The following is a 16,613-nucleotide window of genomic DNA, read 5'->3' on the forward strand; positions in this document are numbered from 1 at the left end:
TCTTATAACACTTACATTTAAGATATTAGGATCATTGCTTTCCAAGCCCTGAACCAAAAGCACCGCAAAGCTGTCAGTTTGTGGAAGGCCACCTTTTGTTTTTATTTTCACAGTATCAATATCCATTGCACCAAGACGGTCTTCAATGCTATCCTGCAGAAGAAATAAATATGGGCAGTGTCACTTAAACCAACTTGCAACCAAATACATAAGGCTTGGACTCCATCAATTATGTTTTCTCAGAGGTGTTTTTTGAGCCACCAGCTGAAGCAGAGCATTGAGCCCTCTGCAACAGTTCTCAATGTCAAGTCCTATCTTGCTATATTTTTTTAGGCAGGACAAGTTCTCATCTCTCATGACATAGACACATTCAGGAAGGAAGGAGCAAGCAGAGCTGGAGAAGGGGAATATGGCATCTGGGTGGAGACGTAGGGGTTCAAAGCCCAGCAACATGCTCTAGCAGAGAGAAGGCAAGAATACAACGTTCTTCAACAACATGGTAGATTTGTGGGCAACGTGTAGGACTTGGATGCAAGACTGCCATCATTCACAGCTGCAGGGGAGCTCATCCCAGATGAAGCTCATTCACATCAAGTGATAGAATAACAGTTAGCTCTGGGTGATTATTTTGGCCAAAAAGGGAAACACAGTCCAATCTGGCATGCTTATTACTGTTTGGTAAGAGCACTTTGATTACCTCTTTGTCTCCAGGTTTTCTTTTGCTTTCCATTTTCTGCATTCCAGAGGACTGAGATTTGATAGTTGCACTATGTCCAGGAATTCCAGGCACTAAAACTTTGGCTTCTTTGTTCACAACAGGCGTTTTTACCTAGTGACAAAGAGACATCCACACACAAATAGGAAACATGTTCAGGTGTTTTCTGTAGTCCAAAACACTGGTTTATTGTTTCAGACCCATACACATGGTAAAATCATTCCCTGCCACATATTAATATCTCCTCTCAGAATCCATGTCTGGTAGTAAGAGAAGAAAGTCTATAAGGAAGTTTAAGATTGATCCCAGTGGACCATTTGCTGAACTAACTCAATTAATATTTGTAACTGGGCTAATTATACACCGAGTGAGAATCATTTATTTATTTTCCAGGGTGTTCAACTAGAGGAAGTGTTTCCTAATTACACTTAACAAACACTTGCATCTTTGCTGGAAATATATATAGTAAGTATAGAAAATTTAACACCTTCAAACAGGGATCGCCCTATCTACCACTGAAAGACAGCAACCATTTAACAGCAGCACCATACAATAGTTTAGGGCAATTAGTGGATCTCTGGGGCAGAGGTTCTCCAACGGGGGGCAAGACCCCTTGGGGAGGTGCATGTATTCAGGGGGGAGGGAGGGGGAAAAAATTAAAAACTTCCTGCACACATTTTACCCACAGCAATTAATAACTAGCAAAACTGATTCCTCCGGACATATCAGGTCCTCAGATGGCACTGTGCATTTGTCTCTAGATGGCGGTGTGCATTTTGATGGGTTTCTGTTAAGCTTTGACAGCATTATACAAAGTGGTTGTCATCTGTACGTTAATACATTTGCTACGATGTGGTGTCCACATTTAATTGTAAGCATCGACCACAGTCGCAGTTTCTTTTGCTCTCACTACAATAGATCGTTGGCTCTGTTTGAATCAATGACTTACTGTTTTTAATATTTAATGAGAGTTGCACGTTGATTTATTTTTATTGGTACAGCAATTCCTCACTTAACGAAAGAACGTTAAGTGGGGCAACATTGTTACGTTGCTGATCTATTCGAGAACATGCTCGTTTAAGGTTGTGCAATGCTCCCTTATAACATTGTTTGGCGGCCACCTGCTTTGTCCACTGCTTGCAGGAACAGCAGCCCGTTAGAGCTAGCTGGTGGGGGCTTAGAACCAGAGTTGGTCGGCAGTACCCCCCCATCAGCTCCCTTAAGTTTCTTGTGCAGCAGCCGCCCAGCAGTCTGTCAATTGTTAGGCAGTTCAGATGTTCCTCCCCACACTGCCCTGTGCTGTTCCTGCCCTCTGCCTTGGAGCTGCTCCCAGGAGCCTCCTGAATGCTGTGCAGGGGGTAGGGAGGAAGAGGGGTGCTGATGTCAGGGTGCCCCTCCCCGCTCCTGTACCCCATCTCCACAGAGCAGGGTGGGGACATGACAGAGCTCAGGACCAGGACGAAGGGAGCTTGCTCGCAGCAGCAGCTGTCTCAACTTGCTGATCTACTTAAAAAGGCAGTGTACTTCAGCATACTTAAATGGGCAATGCTCTCTCTCACACACACATGCACCCCCCAGCACTTTGGAAAGTGGAGGGAGTGGTGCGCTCCAGTGGGATAGTGTGGGTTCATTATTACGTTCAGTTTCCGCAGGGAATGTTTGCAGCCACTGCCATGCGTCTATTGTGTCTCCTCCCTTCATTCGTAGTGCCTTGTAGAGTGTGAGGCTACATTAACAACGTGTTAATCCTTCAGGGCTCAGCCGAGTGCTCGTTCATCATTTAGCAGCAAGGCATTCCCTGGGAAATATCCCACCCTCTAACTTTACCACCTCAACCAAGCTTCACAATCATCATTGCTGTGTACAGTATTAAATTGTTTAAAAAACTTATACTGTGTCTGTGTCTTGTCTGGCGAAAAAAATTCCCTGGAACCTACCCCCTCCTCCCCTTTACATTAATTATGGGGAAATTGGATTCGCTTAACATTGTTTCGCTTAAAGTAGCATTTTTCAGGAACGTAACTATCACGTTAAGCGAGGAGTTACTGTATATGTACTTGTGCGGCAGGAGAGAGGGCATAAATTACAACAGACAAAAAGAAGGGGGGGGTGCAATCAAGGAAGTTTGCATCCTAGAGCAGTGGTTCTCATTTAGGGAGGTAGAATACAAGTATCTGAATTAAATCAGGCCAGGATGCTTGAATAAGCAACCCTTTATCACACAAAGAAACGCCATGGGATCTTTAATGAACACAAGGAAGTTGAGTTGTAAGTCTCAACTGAAAGTCAGCACATCCAGCAGCACAGTGATCATTCTGGATCAGTGCGGATACAGGGAAGCGTGACACATACAGAATTCCAATAATCACTTATTGCAGAAACCTGTTTACTTAGAGGTCATCCATTCAAGCACTGACCCGACCTAATCCTTCTTGCTTTGAGACAGGATAGGTTCCCAATAAGCAGTAGCACTGGCTGTCAGTATACCAATACAGACTACTATAATGACTGTAGCAAACTCCATCTATCACCTCACTTCTAGTAAGGTTTAGATATAGTAGGCAAAATGAGATACTCCAGTTTCAGGTTGTTACAGTACAGCAGATGTGGTTTTGAAACCTTCTCTAGCTACAGATATTCGTAGGGAAGTGCCAAGTGCATGACACATGGAACTCTTCTCCAGAAGGCATGCTCAGACAGCCAAGAGAAATGTGTCTTCATGGAATTCAGCAATAAGCGAAACCAAGACGAAGGTCATCACAGCAAGCCCAAGATTCCCTATAGCTTTCAGTTTGATGCGTCTATCATTGGCTTCATGACTACAAAAGAACACAAGCCCACATCTGGCTCACAGAAACCCAGAGATGTAGCAGTAGTCCAAAACCCAATAAGCCAACTCATACAATAAAATTAAGTGTGCCACAGATTCTCGGTGTTTCAACTCAGAGTTATCAGTAAGTGTAGTTTGAGAAAATGCCGCCTCTATACATTTACACTTGTGGGATAAGTGCACTGAGTCTACAAGCCAGGAATCTTCTGAGCAGAGTGTCCACTGGGCCAACTCATACCATAATACAGGGTTCCCAGGGTACAAAAGGGGGAGCAGCCTCAACTGCCTTTTTGTTCTTTCCAATAATTCAGAAATTCTTAACCTAAAGAAAGCTGAGACTCCAAGTTCCAAAGGTGGGGGCAGGAATTATACAGTAACAACACCCTTCACCAAAAGCCACTTACTGATAAGTATCTTCAAGGTTCCCTCCCCTTTTAATACCCTGTGAACCCTGCGCATGGGCTAGAGGTGAAAAATGGTCTCAACAAACGTTGCTGTGTAAGATTTCAAGTTCACACTCCCAGGTGCTGTATCCCTGGGAATTGGAACATATGAAGGCCACCTCCCAGAAAAGACAGGACACCTGATTTAAGAATCTACAAAAAAGGCAGGATTAATTTTACAGAAATACTAAAACAAGAACACCCAAACATTGCCCAACTGAGGGCTGCAAAGGCAACTTCTCATGACCCAAGGATCTGCCCCAACTAGCAAAAATTGGAGATGCCTAATCTTGAGCATAGAGATGAAGGCAGTAATAGTCCTAGTCTGCAATACCTAACTCCATCTAAGCACTGTGTGCTAGGACTAGTAAAAGCCAATGAGATGCATTTTGTTCAAGGAATGCTATTTGTTACTGAACTTCTCCTCAGAGTGAGCTGTAGCCCACAAAAGCTTATGCTGAAATAAATTTGTTAGTCTCTAAGGTGCCACAAGTACTCCTGTTCTTTTTTCAGTGTAGAATCCTATCTTCTCTGCTAAAATGGAAGGTTTAGTATTGATAAATATAAAACCGGAACAGGGACTAGGATGATGTTTCAAACAACACTCACCTTTGTTACAGACATTTCTGTTTGAAGCGCCATGGTCTTTTGAACATCCCTTATCAAGCATATGTGAGATTCGGTGGTGTTCAAGGACTAACACAGGGGAAGAAAAGAAACAGTCCACATAATTTAAACACACCACTGAGACTCATGAAGCTACTTCAACAGGTTAGAAATAACTTAGCAGGCATTATCAGTAAAGTGAAATTTCGGTTACTTCAGGAAAGCAGTTGCTTTGCTTTTCCCCAAGTCACCAGATTCCTATGTCTTTCAAGGGAACTTGTTCAGGTAATGGAGGACCTTCAACTGAAGCTTAATTTATTAATACCAGTTTTAAAGTTGCTGCAATGGAGCGGTCAACAATGCCTGTTGAAACAGCAGGAAATACCCCCAACATTAGCTATATTGTATTTAATAAAAGAAAGCAGAATCAAAATTCCCTTTCAGACAGCTGTACTGAGGGCACTGGACACACCACAGGAAAGAGTGGCTTTACCTTGCTACACAAGTCCACATTAAAAATTCCTCCATTCAGAGAGTAGTTGGGAGTTTGTGTTACATGCTTACAAAACATTAGGTTACAAATAGAGTAGGCTTTACATACCACTCTCTCAATGATGGGTTGTAAGGTGTTTCCATACACAAGCAGTAATGACTGCTTGTTGGAGCAAAATGCAGCTGCTAGAATAGGGACTGGTTTTGGCGTGGCGTCACTGTCCTTTCCAGACGTTGCTATCTGGATAGTACAATTTGATGTTAAGGGCTTTTTGCAGTATCTGAAAAGAAATGATTTCATCAAAACAGATTTAGCTAAAAACAAGAATACTTTGCCTTTCTACTGCACCTTCTATCAGCTCTCCAATCAACTCAATCTCAACAGTTTATAATTTTAAAGGTGGGTTAAGTGAAGCACAAGGAGGTTAAGCAACTTGTCTAATGTGACAGTCAATAGCAGAGCTGAGTGTAGAATGCAAGAAACTAATTTTCACAGTCCTCTGCTCTAGCCACTAGATAACGGTATTCCACAGTTCCATATCCAAGATACCAACTTTATAGAACACAAGTTCTGCAAAATAAGCACCATGTCTGAGGCGCAACTGGGTCCTATCTTATGACCAGGATGTAACAGTTTAAGACCCGAACAGGACCATACTTGGAAATGACTACAAACTGCCTTGCAGTATCCCCAGGTTCTTCTAAAATACAAGGTTAAGATAAAGAACTTTGAATTTTTAAAATACCAACTTACCCATTTAAGATGTGTTCAAATAAATGCAACTGTCCATCTCTGCATACAACTGCTAACTTCACTGGCTGAAAGAAAGTCACAATGTATGGTCTTTATTAGATCAGAACAAACCCCCAGTTATTGATACTTCATGAGAAATTAACATATGCTACCGTGGTAGGAACTTAAAATTAAACCTACTGAAGTACCACTGATATAGATAGTCCTACTAAAATGGCTTGGGCACAAGTGGAGAGGCATAGGTTTGGTAAGTGTTTAATAAAGCAGGATTTTCAGCATTTCTACATGGAGGCTGTTTCTATAGAAGAACATGATGCGAGATAGCAAGTCAGCCATAACATGCCTCTTTGGCCAATTACTGGTATACATATAATATATCATATTCCATCTGAGATCTCTACAGTAATGGATGAAAAAGTAGAAAACCTGGCCTGACGTAGTGCATTTTAAGAAGGAAAGTGAAGGATGTAGGAAAGAAGCTTAAATAGAGACTGAAATGTGTTATGGAACATGCTTCAGCTGTGTCATCTGTGAATAAGATTTCTTTCAATTCCCCGATTCTTTTATGTAGAAGTTTCCTGCAGAACATCGTAACATGCTAAAAATCTGACTTATGGAATGCATATCTGATACAATATATTAAATTGTAGTTCATTCAAAATTCAGTGGGATTGTCCTTGCCTCCTCATTTCAGGAAAACCATGGCAATACCTGAACCGTATTTTGGAAAGAAACATGCTTATTTTGTGCTACAAGATGTGGCAAGTAACTGATTGCTAATAAATTGTTTTAATTTTAGAGTCAGTTAACATTTTCACATTATTAACAAGAATGCTGAAAAACATTTAAGGGACGGAAGTCTGAATGCTGTTACTTTGTAACTCCCTAGTCTGTAATGCCAGTTCTCAAACAAACCCATTAATTCGCATTCAACACTCATCCTTGCTTACCACACACCAGAGTGTTTTCTTCCAACATTAACAAGAAATCAGCACTGAAAACTTCAAACCAAAATGTACAAGTTCAAACTACTTCTCTTACCTCCTCTTTGCTTTCTGACATTGTTAGGTCAACAAAGATTGGCTCATCTGTAACAGTAAAAGACATCACAGCATTCTTGTCTTTCCTATCTGATCTGATCTGCCTGGAGACACAAACAGCACAATATTTAGTGTAGTAAGAAAAAACATTCATTACTCTGCTACCCTCTGCATCATCACTGAAGCAGAGCACAATATTATAAATCCCCTAAAGAGTGACCATCTACAACCCAGCTCTATGTGGATTAAAGACTTCTCAACTAAAAAGTGTTTTAACTATTCAAAGCTCACCATGCCAATCATAAGTTTTCTTAAAATAAGAGTGTTCTAGCCCCAAACTGTAAATTACTAAAAAAATAAAAAAAAAATTAGTCAAGATTCTTGTACAAAACAATCCCCAAGTGCAAAGAAAATGAGAAAGTTTAACACACACTTTTTAAAAAATAAGACACTAAGAGCAAAGAAGTCAGTCATGTAACAATGCTCATAGCATGTATTATAGTCCTGAGTAGGGTCTACAGGTAGAATGCTCAGACACAGCCAAGGAAATTCACATCCTCATTTTATTGTCAGTGAATTGAAACCAGTTGAATCATCATCGCATCAAACCAGAATAACCCTTCTGTTTATCTATGAGCAACAGAATTCAATTAATACTTTTGTGAAAAGTCTATGCTCAATCTGAGTATCAACAGATTTTCACAAGAAAAGCCTACATACCATACACTGAGTAACCGGTCACGTGTTGCTCCAGACAAGAAATAGAGCCCTGTAATTCCATCAAAGGGCTGACTTTCATTCGGAGGTCGTACCGTGGTGAACAGTAGCGCTGAAACTGCTGTTGCATGGCCTGTGAAATTCTAGAGGAAATGAAATTTTACTTGTGATGGGATGGTGAGGAGTAGTCATAGTAAAATTTTGATGTTCAAGCTGTGATGAAGAACATTATGCAAGCTGCACAGGTCATATCCAAGTATTACAGAATAAGTCAAGATGTTTCTACAGTGTTTTCAGTTAGAACTAGAATCCAGCTGCCTTGAACCTCATGATATTCATCAGAGAGAGAAATGAAAGAGGTTACACAAAGAAAAGAGACAGACTGATAGGTGGAATTTCAGGTTGGGAAAAAAATTGAGAGAGAAAAAGTCATCCTCCCCAACAACCTTCTGTATTTTACAAAGTCCCCTGTGGGACTACCCCATGAAGCAGTGTTACACAGGTACCTCTGTTACTGCCCAGTTATTTCCCATCTATTCATCTTCTCACGGGGCTTAAAAGAAAATGACCTGTTTTCGTTTTCAGCCTACAGTTGAGTATACTGGTCGGTCAATGCACCTACTATTTTTAATTGGAGATTAGCAGCAAGTAATTAAGTTCCATGTGTTTAGAGCAGGTTTTTGTCTGTGTACCAAACAACAGGATGTTTGCTACTATGCCTCCCAACCTGCTAAGTAATAGATAAATAATGTAGCCAGTTACATTAAGATTTGAAAAATTGGAAAGATGCTGTCTGAAGTCTAATAGCACCGGGTCTCTGCTGAATGCTGCTGGCAGAGTCCATTGTCACATCTGAAAGGAGCTGGTTTGGTCTATTTTTATGCCTCTAGAGTCAGAATTAGGAGAACACGCAAAAAAAGGCATGCAGTGAAAAGGAGCCATACGAAGCTTATGTTAATAGTTGGTTTGCACAGGGGCTACTGACAGCACACTCAGACACAGCCAAGGAATTTAGTGTCCTCATTCAACTGTCAGCAAATCAAAACCACAGTTGAAGGTATCATCACAGCAGCAACTTACAGTAGCCCCTGGACTGACAATTATTTCTTTATACTCAACACAACTTGGACATGCTGCACCAGGAAATACTAGCCACACTAGGTCAGTTTAATCAGGGAAGGATTTTTTTAGATCCAGTATAAAAAATTCACTTACTCTGTAGACTTCTTTGGTCTCCAGGTCCCACAGTTTGATAGTTCGACCAGCGGAAAGTAACATCTTTCCATCCGGGCTGATGCACAGGCAACTAACGCTGCTATTGTCACCTTTCCATTTGCTAGATTTTTGTTTGCAAGGGAACAGAGGAAGGTAGGAAGGGAGACAGGAAAGGGGCACCAGTTAATATATCTCAAACTCAGAGCAGCAATGTTGAAGAGGCTAAGAAAAATGCAATAGATTTAAGAAGCTACAAGTTGTGTCACAGCAACTAGTTTTTTGTCCCCCCCACAACCAAAGCCATTTAATATTCTTGTGTGTAATGTGCATCAAATAAAAAGGCCACAGACTTGGTCCATTGCTGCCCATACTTTACCATTTGTATGTAATGCTGGTGAAAGGTTCTGGACTAACTACCCCAAAGTCCTCTACACCCAAAATAGATGTAGCATGGGCCACAGTAGTACATGATTCCTAGTGCACCAGACCCCAGAAAGCGTGCTCAGCTTTTTCTGGACACTCTCCCAACAGAATAATTCTGCTGTGTGCCAATATTGAGGCTTAGTTCATTAAGGGACTTTTGAGGTCCTTGAATAAAGGTGTTATAAAAGTGTCAAACGTTGCCATGTACACTTGTCTCCACTAGGAACTAGTCAGTGACCAACACATTTCACACAGGCCACTAAACTGCAAGAGGACGAGCAGCGTTCATTCAGTGTAAGAAGTCACCCACGCAACCCCATCATAAATATTTGGTTCATTGTTACAATTTTAAGACATTTTTTTCTGAAATGCTTCAATGCAATATTCACAAGGTTGAATATCTTCAAAACCAAGCTAATTTATTCCACACCATCCTTGACAATCCAACAGAAAAGTCTAAATGGAACAGGTTTCATTGCCTGTACATTTCACGGGCAATGCTATGTTCAATTCAATAGAGTTCTTTGGTTTCGTATGCTCTTCCAAAGAGGAAAAGGAAAAGACTAAGCAAACAGCATCCAAATTGACTCTTTCCTATTTGAATACTCGGCTCTGGGCACATTTAAAAATGTTTTAAACCAATCAATATAAAATATGACTAAAAATCACACATTACTATTTAAAGATTCCTTCCATATAAAATATTTAGATATGAAACTATACGGCAAGGAAGAGCTATATTGTGATGCTGATGACAGATAGCAAGAATGCAGTCAGACAATAAGCAGCTACAGCAGGCGAGAGAACAGTAGAAGTTTTCCACTGCTCTTTTGGGTAGGTTTTGTATTTAATCCCCTTCTCTAACCCTCGGCCCTCCCCCGCCCCCCCAAAATAAAGGCAGTTCAGTGTATACACCCATTCAATGCTTTCATTTCTTACCAAACAAAGTGTGGAAGTTTCCTGCTGTTCTCTGTGTTTGATCTTTCTGCTCTTGGAACATGTGTTATTGGGCAGTGTTTCCCCTTGGAATTAGCAAAATGGATACACACCGGGATCACAGATTCGATATTCATAGAAGTGGAGATTTCAAAACATAATACGGTTTCACAGTCTTTGTTTAAAGGGATACAATTTGAACTCTAGTCCATTTTAGGAAGTTTAAAGTAGTTTCAAGTCCCATACCTGTCCCTAGAACATTCTAGGAGGACCCTTGACAGTTTGACAATCACCTTTTTCTAGGTCTTGAAAAAATGTTTCTCTGCCCTGTTACTATGTGAAATACTCACAAAAACAGGAGAAACAGGGAAAATTCTTGTATCTTAGCTATCAACTACACAAAGTAAATATGACAGAATAAAGAAAAAGGTTTTTTTTGTTCAGTTGTTCAATCACACTAACATTATGTGTGACTTGTAACAACTGCAGGTAAGGGATTTTCAGACAGAAGTGTGATTTTTATGTTGTTGGTGTGCCTTCAGTTTATATATTCTAATTAAATAAATGTTTTCTGTAGTTATCTACAACAGCAGGTAACTGCAGTGAATATGGTTTCTTTCAAACTTTCATTCCCACAATGTAGGATAGGAAGGCAATCATTGTTAAATGCTTTGAGCAGCTACTGTACTACAGTAGGTCTACAGAAGCTGGCACTCACTGCTCTGGCTGCAATGCAGACATACCCTGAGAATGTCCTTTCAAAACACATCTGGCTAGATTCTGTGCGGTACCACCCAGGGCAAGAGGGGGGCAAAGGTTGCTTTATGCGACCTGTGTCTCTTTCAGATTCTGGGCTGCTGCAGGACTGAAACTGCTCAAGAAGCCCTGCGTGCTTCTGTAACTTATGGCAGCCTCTCCAGTGCTAAATAAGGGCCGTGCAGCAGCTTAGAATCTATGCAGCACCCAGCAGTATGGGAACACCTCCTCCTCCCACCTCTATGCACTGGGATATGTCGTACAGAGCTACCTGCACCAATGCCATGTTGTCAGAGCAGCATATAGTAGCAAAAGGAGAGAGGCCAAATCAGTCCCACCCTCTCTTACTAAGATCACTTCAGAGACTCTGCCCCCATTCCAGATACGTTTCATAATTTCCAACACACACCAGCACATTGGCAAAGCCTTTGTATCAATATTCTGTACTCCTAACACATTGTGAGCTAGATGTTGAAAGAATGACTGTACCAGCTGACAAGACGACAGTGGTCAAACAAAGGCATTAAAGTGATTTTAAAGACAATACAGTACTACACAGACTGAGATACAGAATCTGAGACACCCTGTGACAACCTAAGGCTGTGTCCGCACTAGCATTTTTCTTCCAATTCCCACTGGCGGTAGCATTAGAGTAGCCTGCGGCTGGCGAGTCCGCACTAGCACTTCCACCCTTACCACCACCAGTGGAGCTACACCAATAATAATGAAATGTTACAAGGCTTAAGTGTCCTACTGAGTGCTAGCTTTATCAAAGACGGCACTTACAAGTCAAGAGGATATGGTTTGTTCTTTAATTTTCAAAGCCTATTTTGCAATATTAAAAAAAATAATCGGCTACTCTGACCCTCTAGCAATTGCTGCCTTCAGCTCTTTCTTGTTTCACAGTACTACAATCAGCACCAGCCTGCTCAGCCAGCCAAGAGGAAGTTGTCCCCACTGCACATCAGTAGTGAGCGAAACCAAGTGGGTATCATCACAGCGAGGCATTCTGCTTAATGAATGGGCAGGGAAAACTGATTTAACGAACACTACAGTGTCAGGATAAATATTACTTCTTGACTTTACACCATTGTGTAAGAACATCCTCTGGAGTCCTAAGGTAAAATTTTCAAAAAAGTGTGTAAGTGACATAGGAGTTTAAACGCCACACTCACTTTTGAAAATGTTGTCCCTAGTACTAAATTTTCCAAAGATTCAGGACTTAGCATGTCAAAAAAGCAAGTAGTTAAAGAGTGCTTGGAAAAAAAAAAAAAAAAAAAAAAAAAATCAAAGGCCATGCCCATGAAACACAACAAACCAACAGTGGTGAGTATTGCATAGCTGTTGGTATCATTTGCACATTCTTGTGCCAGATAAGATTTTCAAATCAACGAGCCACAAATAGCAGTGGTAGGAAAGCCATGGACAATGATGAACCCAGCACAACAATGGCAGATCACAGGGCAAGAGCCCACTCATCTGTAGCTGAGCGTGGTTTCAGTGGTCACGTACCTCCTGTGCTGTAACAAGAGGATAGATGTGGTCCCTAGAAGACAGATACTGATGCTGAACAAAATGAAATACAAACACGACAATAGGCGGGGTTGAGCCAATAGATTGGTATGTGTTGGAGTATGGGTGATGATGATGATGTGATTCATATGACATCTTATTGTGCTACTTTTGGTCAGTGTGAACTACCACTTCCACCAGAAAATGCCATCTGCAGAACGAGTCATTCTGAAAAGAACGTCACTTGGAGAGAATTCATGAGATGGCCAGCTCACCACCCCCTCCCTGCTCTGTACTAAATCGCAGCAGCGATAGTGGAATGGGGGGAAAGAAATAGTGCCTGAGAAACTACAGGAGGGCCAATGAGGGTGTCTTAAGCATGTAGGTGACCGGATACCATGTCATATTAAATAGGTCATTTTCCCCCAGCCATGCAGCCACTCATCCCTGTCGGGGGTCTGCAATGGCAGCGTGTTTGTGGATGGCTCAGCATCCAACAACACAATACCCTCCAAGTAATATCACCTGCAGCAGAGGAGTGCACAATACAGCTCAGGAAGGAATTGCAAATGTGGATTTAAACCACCTTTGCATTCCCTGTTCTGCTCTGGCTGTGCTAAAGGCTGGTTGGTCAGTCCCCTTGGTGTACATTAGAACTGCCTGAAAGCATCTCTATTCTTTAACGAATGCTAACATCACTAAGAGGCTCATGAAGCTGCTCAGGTTCATGCAACTATTCTACCTTACCCAAACCCATATCCCATTATGCTGGCTCTAGAGCAGGCCTGCACAACATGCAGCCCGTGGGGGCTCACTGTGCGGCCCGTGGGGGGATTCTAACCCCACGCACACATCTGTCTCACGTCCCAACCGCACATTGGTCGGGATGCCCTTTAACCGCTCGCTCACCATCACCGCCAAAGTCCCGAGGCTGGCGTGGCGGCACTTCCTGGGGCAGCTCCCAGTGGCGTGCCCGCCTGCAGACAGGAGCCAGCAATGCAGGCGCTGAGTCCAGCCCAATCAGAGCTGCGGGGGCGGGGCTTTCAGGCGCCCTCCCCTCCCCTCAACCCGACGCCAGCGCAAGAATCTTTTTGCGCCCTCGCGCGCCCCCGCCCACCCCAAGCGGGACACAGGCATGGAGCCCTCGCGCGCTGCGACCCCCCCCCCCCCCAAGCGGGGCCCGGGCATGAAGCCCTCCGCCCCGGCGCCCGCCAAGCAGGACGCGGGGCTCAGCCACCGCCCCAGTCCTGAGCGCTTTTGGCCCACCCCCCTGGGACTCCTGCCCCACCCAACCCCTCGTGTTCCTTGATGCCCCCCCGGGACCCCTGTCCCATCTATTGCCCTTCCCTGTCCCCTGACTGCCCCCCGCCACCCCATCCAACCCCTCCTCTCATTCCTGATGGCCCCCTGGCACCCCTGCCCCATCCAACCACCCCTTCTCCCTGTCCTTGGAACCCCTGCCCCGACTGCATCCCACCGCCCCATCCAACCCCTGCTCCTTCCTGACTGCCCCCTGGGACCCTTGCCCCCATTCAATCCCCCTGTTCCCTGCCCTCTGACCGCCCCAACTCCTATCCACCCCCCCACACCCCTCTGAACTCCCCTGCCCTCTATCCAACACCCCCTCCCTGCTCCCTTACCGCGCTGCCTGGAGGTGGCTGGCGGCGCTACAGCCAGGCCATGCCGCCACCGCACAGTGGCGGGAGCACCGGGTCAGGCTGAGCTTGCAGTCCCCCCGCTTCCCGCGAATCAGCTGTTCGCGCAGGAAGCCTGGGAGGGCTGAGAAGCAAACGGCAGCTTCGCGCTCAGGCCCAGGGAGGCGGAGCGGAGGTGAGCTGGGGCAGGGAGCGGTTCCCCTTTGCGCCCCTCCCCCCGGGTTACCTGCTGTGGCGCGGGCGGCTCCCCCCACCCCAGCTCACCTCCGCTCCGTCTCCGCCTCCCTGAGCTTGAGCACGAAGCTCCCGCTTGCTTCTCTGCCCTCCCAGGCTTCCCGCGCGAACAGCTGATTCGCAGGAAGCGGGGCGGAGTGTTCAGAGATTGAGGCGGAGCGGAGGTGAGCTGGGGTGGGGGGAGCCGCGGGGTAGTGCTGAGGAAGGAGGGGTTGTTTCCGCGGGGCTGGGCGGCGCTGGGAGGGGGGAGGTGTTTCCGCGGGGCCGGGAGGTTTTGGCCCTCAGCTGTTTTCTTTGGAGTAATATGGCCCTCGTCGCTTTACGAGTTGTTCAGGTCTGCTCTAGAGGATCCCCATAAACTAATGTGACCCTCCCATGGCTCATTTTCAGTCATTTTCAGACTGCTTTGTTTTGGTGCTGGTGTGCAAAGCTGTTTCACCACAAAAGAAAATGTGGCCCAATCTATGTGTTTTAGCCAATGCCCACTGAAGTGAACAGAACTCTTTCCATTCACTTCAGTGGGATGTGCATCAGCCTTCAACTGTAGCACAAGTATTTCATCTTGACTGTCTCATGATCATGAGTAAGACAGCAGTTTCAGGTCAGAAAAGTATGACATATTGGTTCTGTTGCTTGAATCTGAATGGAAGGAACCAGCAAACTTCTGCCTAAAAACTACTCACTTTTACAGAAAGGTGGGGTGGGGGGGTCATTTTCAATGCTGAAGAAAGTTTGAGGCTCAAAAAAAGTCTGACTGAAACCTTACCAATTCTTTTGTGAACCTAAAACCCAAATGAGTTTAGCATATTAGATTTTACTGCAAATAATTTATTGCAAACAGGACTATTGTGTGTTTCAAAGAGTATCGGGTTTGTTTGGGGTTAAGGGTAAGGCACCTTCTTGATTTAGGAGTTCAAGACCTATTTTCAAAAATGAGTTAGCAGCCTAAGTGCCCGAGTCACTTTTGAAAACAGTATTTCAGCTCCTAAATCATTTAGGGCACTTGAAAATTTTACCCTAAATATGTATTGTGGAGACATCTCACAAGAGTCCACTATTCTGCTGCTGAAAACCAGCAGACATTTCTATAGACTCAGAAAAATGTGAACTCCACCAGTTTTGTAGCAGCAGTAAACCGAGGCGCTGTCTACACACAGTTGAGATGTTTGGTCAAATTTGTGCAATCATCTTTGATGAGCACTTGTTAATCCATTTCAGAGTGACTGATGTTGATTTAACATAAGGAATTGACTTACCAATGTATCAATTTAAGTTAAGGCCTGAGATAGACAACGCAAGACAGATGAAAAGAGTTTTAACAGTGGTCAAGCTTTTATACAGAAAGTTTCAGTGGCAGATGAGAAGACTTTTTTTTTATGCGCCTGCACTCACCCTCTCAATCTTACATTGGGTGGTAGCTGAGTTACAACAGTGCAACAGGAAACAGAAACACTCTCAGTTTCACACACATGAAGCTATTAAACCAAGAGGATGCTGGAGTATAGAAAGTAGTCATCCTGTGGACTGAGGAATTCCATCAAATTTAGTTCTGCTGAAAACATTCTCAGTAGTCAGGCTAAAAGGGCATTTTTGTGCATTACTTAAAAGAAAGGCTTACACAACCTTTCACATTTTGTGGTGTCTGTCTGCCACAACCAGATTCCACACCAATGTAGCAACCCTACCATACATATTGCTGAAGTCAGAGCAACCAATGAACTATTGAACACTATGTTAATTGTGAAGTCCCATTATGTTCTGTAAAACTGTGTAATATACTTACTGTTGCATCAGAGAGGGGAAAAAACCCCTCCTTTTAAGATTTCCTACTTTTTAAAGCTGGTTCTGTTTCAAAGGTTTCAGTTCTTGCAAGATATGAGTTTAACAAGTCCTGTCTAGATTACCTGGGGTGATCACTAGCTGCGGTGTAAGCCATTTTACAAATCTGTCATGGACTACTACAGTTGCATATGGTCTACACTAGCTAGAATAGACAAGCTAGCATCATTTCCCTCACTAGCGTGAACAAAAGCACCAACACCTTATGTATACTACAGACAGGTTATGCACTAGCATGGTTGCCTGACACAGTTAGTGATATCCATAATCTAACACTGATAATCTTAACTGTGGCATGCAACTGTACAAGCATATGGTTGTGTGTAATGCAGACAATCTGACAGGCTGCCAGCTACTGTACCTTACTGGAAATGGATCTGACACAATATTGCTACCCCAGCTGCTTTCTGCACAGCATACAATCTAACAAGAGCAAATTAAGATAG

General features: G+C 43.6%; 1 protein-coding gene and 4 non-coding genes across 6 annotated transcripts in view; all 5 read right to left on the reverse strand.

The window, feature by feature from the left end:
* WDR43 (WD repeat domain 43) overlaps positions 1-16,613 on the reverse strand; it is a 36,306-nt gene that overhangs the window by 8,640 nt on the left and 11,053 nt on the right. For both annotated transcript variants that reach the window (XM_034764766.1, XM_034764765.1), the window contains exons 4-11: positions 8,813-8,933; positions 7,601-7,740; positions 6,882-6,984; positions 5,841-5,905; positions 5,196-5,367; positions 4,598-4,684; positions 698-829; positions 16-153 (exon numbers count right to left, since the gene is read on the reverse strand). In XM_034764766.1, coding sequence (XP_034620657.1) covers positions 16-153; positions 698-829; positions 4,598-4,684; positions 5,196-5,367; positions 5,841-5,905; positions 6,882-6,984; positions 7,601-7,740; positions 8,813-8,933 — 958 coding nt within the window. The remainder of the gene's footprint in view (positions 1-15; positions 154-697; positions 830-4,597; positions 4,685-5,195; positions 5,368-5,840; positions 5,906-6,881; positions 6,985-7,600; positions 7,741-8,812; positions 8,934-16,613) is intronic.
* On the reverse strand, positions 3,404-3,481 carry LOC117875688. The gene has a single exon (XR_004645327.1). It is a non-coding gene; the product is annotated as a small nucleolar RNA SNORD53/SNORD92 (small nucleolar RNA).
* LOC117875691 lies at positions 7,407-7,484 on the reverse strand. Its single transcript, XR_004645330.1, has one exon. It is a non-coding gene; the product is annotated as a small nucleolar RNA SNORD53/SNORD92 (small nucleolar RNA).
* On the reverse strand, positions 8,586-8,669 carry LOC117875692. Its single transcript, XR_004645331.1, has one exon. It is a non-coding gene; the product is annotated as a small nucleolar RNA SNORD53/SNORD92 (small nucleolar RNA).
* On the reverse strand, positions 11,853-11,930 carry LOC117875689. The gene has a single exon (XR_004645328.1). It is a non-coding gene; the product is annotated as a small nucleolar RNA SNORD53/SNORD92 (small nucleolar RNA).

Source organism: Trachemys scripta, chromosome 3, assembly GCF_013100865.1.
Source record: "Trachemys scripta elegans isolate TJP31775 chromosome 3, CAS_Tse_1.0, whole genome shotgun sequence".
NCBI classification, from domain to species: Eukaryota; Metazoa; Chordata; order Testudines; family Emydidae; genus Trachemys; species Trachemys scripta.